Source organism: Pelobates fuscus, chromosome 3 (assembly GCF_036172605.1).
Source record: "Pelobates fuscus isolate aPelFus1 chromosome 3, aPelFus1.pri, whole genome shotgun sequence".
Lineage (NCBI taxonomy): Eukaryota > Metazoa > Chordata > Amphibia > Anura > Pelobatidae > Pelobates > Pelobates fuscus.
In genome coordinates this window covers 53,403,153-53,412,965 of record NC_086319.1, presented here as the reverse complement: position 1 = coordinate 53,412,965, position 9,813 = coordinate 53,403,153, and the positions used below count along the sequence as shown (strand labels likewise).

General features: G+C 38.6%; 1 protein-coding gene across 1 annotated transcript; it reads left to right on the top strand.

The window, feature by feature from the left end:
• The first annotated feature begins 1,734 nt into the window (after window positions 1-1,734).
• On the top strand, window positions 1,735-5,507 carry LOC134601607 (ubiquitin carboxyl-terminal hydrolase 38-like). Its single transcript, XM_063446127.1, has 4 exons — window positions 1,735-1,874; window positions 2,488-2,581; window positions 3,050-3,156; window positions 4,580-5,507. The coding sequence occupies exons 1-4, from the start codon at window positions 1,837-1,839 to the stop codon at window positions 5,505-5,507; spliced, it is 1,167 nt and encodes a 388-aa protein (XP_063302197.1). The 5' UTR covers window positions 1,735-1,836.
• Window positions 5,508-9,813: the final 4,306 nt, after the last annotated feature.

Below are 9,813 nucleotides of genomic sequence, written 5' to 3'. Positions count from 1 at the left end.
AAACATGGGAGAGCAGTAATAATGCAAAAATAATGAGTATAAACTGTCTTATTGCCTAAAAAAAACATACAAAAGTAACTGACCATTATTATTATGAATATTTTCAGAATGCTACAATAGACTCCAGCGCTGAACAGTTGGATCAAAATGAGAAGGGAAACTTAAACGAGGTAATAAATATTTCATATAAAGTGAGTGTAATAGTGAACAGTAATCTAAATTATTTTTCAATAGAATAATTCATTTAACAATGCAGATTATGCATGTATTTACATATTAGGATATTTGACACGGTTTGCGTTGAGCAGTGTATATGTATAGACATAAAGTTGCAAGATGTCCGATAAACGGAATCTATAGTGTGTCCATAGAACCTTATATAGGGGATAACCCTTGGACATATAACAAATATTGGAACTGGAGGTGATCCCTAGCTTAAATAAGCCAGAGGGCACCAAGAAAAGGTTCTCTGGGTCTTGCCCATAGAAAATAATAAAAAACACCTTTATTATAGGGTATAAGATGCCCCAAAAAATAAAAGGAAACTTATATATAAAATCTAACACTTGTAATAATAAAACACGCAGGGGAGATCTTGGTCTTATATCTGAATAGGAGTATGCAGATATAGAAATATACTTAGAGATAGTTAGTGCACATACTTATCCACATTGGCATATGCTTAGAGTCCTAATAATAATAAAAAGTAATTTGGGTTATGATACCCATTGAAATAATCAATTAGTCAGGAACTCAGAGAATAAGTAGTTTCTACACACTAGTATAGTATAAACCTAATCGGATACAAAAGTAAGTGGATACACCGCAACAAAAACTCCCTAGCCAGAGTATCCACAAAGTATCTAGGAGTGAATAACTCTGGATGGTAAGAATGTATCCTTCAGTAAAACCGTATGGTAAGCTGACTATACTAGGAATCGTCAAGAAGGGCTATCTACTAAGATATCTGCTTATATACTGATATAATCTAATAGGGTTAAACCTCCATAACTTCTATCTATCTCCCCTCTCCCAGTGAGCACACAAACAGTGCTGTGATTAAAATAATAAAAAAGCCATATAACCTAACGCACGTTTCGGCGCTATTCAAACGCCTTTTTCGTGTTTTATTAATAGAAGTGTTAGATTTTATATACAAGTTTCCTTTTCTTTTTTGGGGGATCTTATTCCCTATAATAAAGGTGTTTTTATTATTTTCTATGGGACCCAGAGAACCTTTTCTTGGTGCCCCCTGGCTTATTTAAGCTAGGGGTCGCAGTGTATATGTAGCCAAATATTTCATGCAAAAATAATGACTATAAACTGTTGTTATTGCTCAAAAATATATAGAAAGTTAACTAAACATTATTATTATTAATATTTTCAGAATGCTACCATAGACTCCAGCACTGAACTGTTGGATCAAAACCAGAAGGGAGACATAAACGAGGTAATAAAGAATTCATATAATTTCCCTGAATAATTCACCATGTAGCAGATTTCCGACACAATAGCGATTATCATCTGGGGGGGGGGGGGGGGGGGAAGAGTGATACGGGGGGCATTTTAAGGACCAAAACATTTCAATCTTACAAATCACAACACAAAGACGGAATTGAAATGTAAGGAAAATACAGACATTTATATATGAATATGTATTTTAAAAAATTTCTTCTTCTTTAGGAGTTACCAAACCAGGCTGTTGAGGAGATAAAACCTGAAAATATCCAAAGTTCCCAGTCAGCTTCATCCAGTGCTTTGGTTTCTCACGTCCCCGTACGGTCAGGAAAATCAATAACAAGAACTGGCCTAAAAAACCTGGGAAACACGTGTTATATGAACAGCGTTTTACAATCGTTGTTCATGGCGACAGAGTAAGTTCTCCTTTCGAGTTTATGTGGTAATGTGAGAATCCAACTAATCTGTTAAAAATAAATACATTGGCTGAACATTGGCCATGCATTGCATTATATCTCACCATACTTCAATCCATCGATAAAATGGCTGCAGGCTGCACTCAGTGAGCAGTTACTGACAGAACCTCACTTAGACTGCTATAATATTTTACACACACCGAGCAGTATGATGTCTCATTAGATGCAATGTATCCAGCACCATGACACTGAGGGACATTTTGTATATATGGCAGATCGTGTTTCCTGTGCTCGGCTGTGTATGAAAACCTACAGGCTACCTACTTTATTAATTAAAGGAGTTTATACAACAGGAGCACAGTTTGGCATATGTGTGGGTGTTAATATAACACTCAAACTGTTTCTGTCTTCTGTTATCATTTAGTGCAGGGCTGCGCAACAGGTAGATCCCACATGTTGTAGGACTACAGCTACCAGGATGCTTTGTCATTCTAAATGCATTCTAAAGGCATGCTAAGCATCATGGGAGTTGTAGTTCCACAACATCTGGGGATCTACCTGTTGGGCAGCCCTGATTTAGTGCAAAGTCTATAATGCGTGATCTGATTTTCAGCTTTAGGAGCCGCGTGTTATCCCTCAATTTGAAAGGCTGCAATTCACTGATGAAGAAATTGCAAAAACTTTTCAGCATCTTGGCTTATTCTAAGGTATGCTTTTGTTAACTGAAAAACAATGGGGGCACATGGCACATAAAATAACTATCTGTCCATGTAACAGAGAAAAACAACAGAACACAACATGAAACGTTCCACAAAATAATGTAGAATACAGTAATTAATATGCACAATCCCTGTTATATAGCAAACAATATGAAATACATATTACTATTACAAAAGCTGAGATTTATCAAGATGCCATGTTCTGGAACGTTCTAAAAAAAGAAGCAGTCACCATGGTCACTAGTGGAATCAGTAGGCACATCCCATTGGTGATTGATTAACTTTTACAGTTTTGCACATTTCACATCACAGCATTGGGATAAATCTCCTCCACTGAGTCAATAGAGTTGGAAACCAAACACATGGGACAAAATGCAGTTTCTTCTTAACATGTGAATATCTCCATCAATTCCCCCTGTTAAAGTAACATTTGGATCTTCCCTTATTTCTAACCAGCGAGAAGCATATACTCCATTGACATTTTTCATTGCGTCTCGTCCACCGTGGTTCAGTTCTTTCTCCCAGGAAGATAGTTCTGAATATCTTCGATTCCTTTTAAACAGGTAATTAAACAATTCTTATATCCTGATTATTTACTTAGTACTAAATGTATAAGGTTATACTGTAACGTTAAACATGGTATTACTTTATAAAAGGCAAAGTGTCTCTAGAGTAACAAACCTGCTAGTGTTTCCTGCCCACAATAGAGGATAAAGTTGGGCAGGGATGAGAGGAGGTTACACAAGGCACAAAGCCCTTAAAAGGGCAGTCTAACTGTTTGTCTCCTCAAAGCAGACCATGGAGGGCGGAGGTTTATTAAAAGCAAGGGATAAATAAGTCCCTAAATGTCTAATCATGGGCTCAATTTCAGGATTGGCAAAAGTTTACAGTTGCAGTCCATTAGCTCGGGTATATTATTAAATTTTAACTTACAAGTGAAGAACAGAGAGCTGGCTACATTTGGCCTGTGAAGTAACTACAAACAATAAGTCCAACTTGAGGTCAAATCAGTAGATTATCCCTCAACATTCCACTTCCTTTATTAATATTTAATGATTTATACTAACACTGCAATAATTGGACTACAATCATTGATGGCTCTATAATTAGGAGAGATATGTAACCTCCTAAGGTGAGTCGAAGGGGGAGTCTCTAGAAAGCTTGCAAGTTGCCCCTCGGGCAGGTGCAGACACATTGCTTAGTTGATCAGACAGTTTCTGTAAGTTACCACAGCAGTGCTCTGATTTATTATAGAGCGACGGCCAGATTGAGTTGCAGACCTGATATTGGACCCATCAGAGGTCAACTTTCCCCCTCCCTGGCCCAAAATAAGCAAGAGGGAGGGAAGAATAAACGTTAAAGATTTATTTAAGATCCCATATATCACACACTGAAGCACCTCTCTCCCAAAATACTGTTTAAAGTCTCCCTAGGTACATCCCATATTTGCCCCATACACACTACAGCCACTATTTACCCCCTTCCCATACAGGGCAATTCCAAATAAGCATACCAAATTAGGGAGCAATCTACTATTATCTACTACTATTATCTTCAATTTATTTTAGCTATAGAGATAAAAGCAGCCTCCCATCCATTTATGGACATGGCATCTAGACCTCATACAGAAATAGGTTGCTGACTCATGTTGTAAGGCCTCTAATTCCAACTTTGTGAAAGGCCTCTGAAAGCCTAGAGTCGCCTCTGAATACAATAATAATAAAAGAACAAAGTAACATAATTTACACAGTATTGTGCTATGAAGGAGCAGCTCAGAAACCTCTCTACACTAGAGGCCTGGTGGGGGCAAATGCCCTCTGCTTCACTTGCCATCCCTCCTCCGCAAGCTAAATGTAATAAAATACCCTCTGGCTAGAAATGCATCAACCAAATTAAATATACATTATTTTAAGAAATGTGTTCTTTATGCTTATTGCTTGGTATGATTCATATTAAATAAATGTATTCTTTTACTTTTTATGTTAGCTTGCATGAGGAAGAGAGAATACAGTTTTTGTCTTCAGAGACTGCCGCCAATGCTCTGGTTACAGAAGTTCCTCCTCAACAGTCTTCACAAAGCACAAGCTGGGGGAAAGATGAAAAAACTATAATACAACACATGTTTGAGGGAAGGCTGCAAACTAATATCTGCTGCCAAACATGTAAAAACATTTCCCAGAAGACGGAGGCTTTTACAGACCTTTCACTGGGATTCCCACCATCATTAATTAATACTGGCAAAAAAGAACACCAGAAAACATTTTCTGTCAACGACATGTTCAGCCATTTCCTCGCACCAGAAATTCTCGATGGAGACAACTGCTATCAGTGTGGAAACTGTGCTTCCCTCCAGAAAGCAGAGAAGACCATGCAAATTATGGAGGAGCCAGAATACCTCATTCTAAACCTACTGAGGTTTTCTTATGATCCAGAGCACCAGGTGAAGCGGAAGATATTCAATCCAGTATCTATTCCACAAATACTGAGGCTGCCCGTGGAAAGATCTACCTCTCTGGACACTGATCTTTCTGGTGCTGGTGAAAATAAAGCTAATGAGCAGGCATCAGTTGGCATAGAAGATCGGCGCTCTACCCAACGACGAGTGCCTTATGCTTTAAATTCTGTTGTGGTGCATTCGGGAGCAACTCCTGAAAGTGGCCATTATTACTGCTATGCAAGGGACATCAGTTTAAGGTCTGTAAAACCTGTGAAGAGCTCCTCCAATGTTTCCTTAGTTCAGGCAGCTGGAGGAGAAATGCCCACCTCTGGTAGTGAGTCCTCACAGAAGCCCAAACAATGGCTTTTCTTAAATGACAGCAGGGTTACCTTTACATCTCAGCGCCATGTGTTAAATACCAGCCTGCGGTCTCCAGAAGACTCTGTATATATATTATTTTATAAAAAGCTGAGCTGAGGGAAATAAAAGCCATTGAGCAAGGTTAAACAAGTGGAGTTTGGTTAGACTGGAATTTTCCAGATGAAACAGAGTTTAGGGATGTTATCATCAGAAATAAACATTATTTGAAGATGCTTAAGCCGAGCGGAGGAACTAGGGATATGGGGGTGTTTTTTGGTTTTTTAACCTCTCCTCTACCCTTGTCCCCATTTTACTTAACAAAATAACAGTATCACATACTGAAAATAAATGTCAACAGGAGACAAATTAGATCTCCATTCTAGCTCCACAAAGAACCAAGGTGTTGCACTCAGGTACCTTATCATTACAACTGATGTGGTGATGGAGAGGAATAGGAAGACTACTCTGCTTAAGTTGTTGGATAAGTTAAAACACAATACCATGAGATTTTGTATAATGTATCTCAGTTATAGATCAGAATGTCACAATACAACACTGAAGCCTATTTGATGGTGTTTACGTGCCACATGTTGTGGATCAAAAGACAAGAACGGGAAAAATGTAGTTATACACATAATAAAAATAAAGTTTGTAAGAGGAGAGAGAAGAAAAAGGAGAAATGGGAAGGGAGTAATACGAATAGGAGATTAGTTCTCACACGTGGCATGGGCACCACTCAGTTTGCTTAGATTAGGTCTACTCCACGTGTTATCTGCCCCTACATCATGAGACATTCACTTAAATGCATGCATCGTTTTGTTTATTTCACCTATATCTGCATGCATCGTTTTGTTCATGATAGGTAGCTCAAAATACCTGTAACTACTATGAGAGCACTTGCATTGGATTGTGTTTGTAGATACTGATTTGTCTCTTATTATATAATTAATTTCAATTTATATTATTGGCTTACTAGCTTGTGCTTCAATAAAAATTTTGATTGTCAAAAAAATGAATATTGTCTGGTGTATTTTCCTATTTTGTGCTTAGAAAAAAAAGTGATAAAAAACAGACATTTAAAGTTTTTCAATCTTCATAGCCAGGATAGCCTGTTGTAGTGGTAATGAAGACCAGAGTACACTGGCCCTAATCCCTATTAATGGAGCAAACTGCTTTGCAATGGTTTTCCCTCTTCCCTGGATCCCTGGGACCTGTGTTGTATGACATAAAGTCCTCCCATGCATTTAAATCTAAAAGATCTGCTAATTAATCAGCCAATTAAGAGGTGGGGGGCTGACCTGTGCTATAGCCCCCAGAAATGTTGTGTGTATATGTGTATAAGTGTATACATGTGTAACTGTGAGTATCTGTAAGCATGTGTAAATGTTTCTGTATATCTGTGAGTGTGTATATGTGTATACGTGTAATAGCGTGCGTATATGCATAGCAGTGTGTCTATATATGTAATTGTGTGTATTTGTGAGTGTGTGATTGTGCATACAGTGCAGGATCTCTCTGCTACCGAAAAGAGTGAAATAGTTCAATGCCTTGGACGAGGTATGAAAACATTTGATATTCCACGAAAACTTAAGCGTGATCATCGCACTATTAAGAGATTTGTGGCTAATTCAGAGCACAGATGGGTTTGTGCAGATAAAGGCACATTGAGGAAGATTTCTGCCAGATCCATGGATCGGATCAAGAGAGCAGCTGCTAAAATACCATTACATAGCAGCAAACAGATATTTGAAGCTGCTGGTGCCTCTGGAGTCCCACGGACATCAAGGTGTAGAGTCCCCCAGAGTCTTGCAACTGTGCATAAAACTTCTATTCGGCCACCATTAACCAATGCTCACAAGCAGAAACGGCTGCATTGGGCAGAAAAATACATGAAGACTAATTTTCAAACAGTCCTGTTCACTGATGAGTGCCGTGCAACCCTGGATCGTCCAGATGGATGGAGTAGTGGATGGTTGGTGGACGGTCACCCTGTTCCAACAAGGCTGCAACGTCAGCAAGGCGGTGGTGGAGTCAAGTTTTGGGGCCAGAATCATGGGAAGAAAGCTGGTCGGCCCCTTTAGGGTCCCCGAAGGTGTAAAGATGACCTCTGCAAAGTATGTGGAGTTTCTGACTGACCACTTTCTTGGTGGTCTGGTACAGAAGGAAGAACTATGCTTTCCGTAATAAAATCATCTTCATGCATGACAATGCACCATCTCATGCTGCAAAGAATACATCTGCATCAATGGCTGCTATTGGGGATAAAAGGAGAGAAAGTCATGGTGTGGCCTCCATCCTTCCCTGACTTCAATCCTATTGAGAACCTTTGAGAAAGACTTTTGAGACTGCTATCAAATAAGGGGTCCTATGTTAAAATGTAACGTGACCTGTTAAAATGTTTAAAATGTTAAAATGTTGTTATAAGTTTGATTGAAATAGCTTTTGATTACAGTAAATATGCTGCAAACACAACAAATGACAATGTTCAGTTCTTTAAAACCTATAAAGTGTTTTGAAACTTACTGTGCGTAATAATTTAGAACAGTGCATTGTAAGTTTTTTATGTTTAAAACAAATACTGTTATCATTAGGAAGTTTGTTCAATAAAATTTGAATTGTACTCTTAATAGTTGATAACATGAGAAGTATGCTGACTTATTTACATAAATTATTTAGGTAAATGAGAACAATATAATTTGCATAATAATTTGGAACAGGGTATACACTCTGACAAATACACATATACTCTTTGACAGACACACAAACACATAAAAATTCCCTAACAGACACACATTATTTATTTTTTTAAATTTTACTCCACCCAGCCCCCCTATCTTTGGGAGTGCTGGCATGGAGTCTCTTAGTCCAATTGGTCCAGTGTGGCTGCTGGGATGAACGTGCGGTCCCTGGGGTCCAGTGGGGGTGCTGGGCAGGTGGCGTGCGGGCGGCAAAAGGAGCAGTGATCTCCCTGCTCAGATCCCTCATGCGCCTCTTAGTGATGCTGGCGCCGGAGTGACATCATATTCCAGCTCCAGCATCACTGCTGTGCAGTCGAGGGAGCTGAGCAGGGAGATCACTGCCCACTGCTCCTTCGCCGCCCGCGGCCATTTTAGTTTTAAACATTTTGGAGGAAACAAAATTGTGTTCCAACACCAATTGGGAAACGCTGGATAGACACATCTTGATGTCTTGTATAGTTCTTGCTCAATACTCCCGCTTCACCTCTATTTAATCAATTTATGCATGTGTGTGTGTGTATATGTGTATATAGATATATATATATATATATATACACACACACACATATTTGTATGCCCTGCCATGTTCTGTTTTGTTTTTTTCCTTGTTTGAAAAAAACATTAGTTATTTTAACTGTTAAACTCTATCAAATTGATCAGTATTGCTTCAGACCTGAGGCTTGTTTTTAAATAAAACTATTGCATTCTGTGAGACTTAAAATAGCTGTTTAGTGAATGAGCGAGTGTGTGGATCTTAAATGTATTGTATTAATATATATTTAAAATCTACGTGTATATTTAGGTTATCTTTTTACATAATTACAAAACAGAAAAGTGCTGGTGCGCATACATATGTATAGAACCCTTCAAGTGTTGAGAAGTATTTACAAACAGATGATACAGTGCAAGCAAGTGTGATCCCTTATAGGGTGTCTACACGCCCAGGTGTATATGTGTGTATACTTATAGCCTGTTACACTGTACAGTTGATATCTGTAATTAAGGAGACAAAAGTAGGGGGAAGGGAACAGAGAAAGCACTCCTAGTGCAATACAATTATTAAAATTTTAACTAAAATAAACTGTCTCTTTAAGAATGCAACTCACAAATGTAGAGTGGTATGAGCCCCCACTCTAAGCTATCTCGCCCAGGGAGGATCAGCCCCTTGGGTACGTGGGATCTGATAAATGCTCCTGTGACTCCAGTGTCAGGCAAAAAACATTTATTAAAAATAAAAACAACTGATAGTCAAATAGTAAAAAGCACAGTCCAGCTGCAGCTCACCACACCATGGGGAGTTTGATAACAGTTCAGTGTAATCTCTCTCCTTCTGGGGCCGGTCCTGCTGGCTGGTGTGTGTATTCAGTTCACTTCCTTGTATCCTGATACCAGGTCATGTGACGCGTTTCGTCCCGCCTCTTTGGCCTTTCTCAAACGAGCAATATCTCCTCCCACTGGAGATCCTCTTTTATTTAGGAGTCCAAAAGCCATGATCCAATCGGCTTGTAGCTCTCCAAAGTTGCACACATTGTCCATAATTACTTAAAATCCAAATAAAACATTTATTCACAATCTGTGTGTTTTTTTTTTATTGACAAACACACATTTAAAAATTTCAATATCCAATATAAAAGGATCATCATGCATACAGATGGGCAGTACCTATGCGCCCAGTTATGCCAATT

What these genes read in the sequence shown, in the direction of transcription:
- LOC134601607 (XM_063446127.1), top strand. Translation starts at nt 1,837, where the DNA reads ATGAACAGCGTTTTACAATCGTTGTTCATGGCGACAGA. An exon ending in TCGTTGTTCATGGCGACAGA is followed by an intron (nt 1,875 to 2,487) that starts GTAAGTTCTCCT and finishes TCTGATTTTCAG; the next exon opens with CTTTAGGAGCCGCGTGTTAT. An exon ending in CTTCGATTCCTTTTAAACAG is followed by an intron (nt 3,157 to 4,579) that starts GTAATTAAACAA and finishes TTTTTATGTTAG; the next exon opens with CTTGCATGAGGAAGAGAGAA.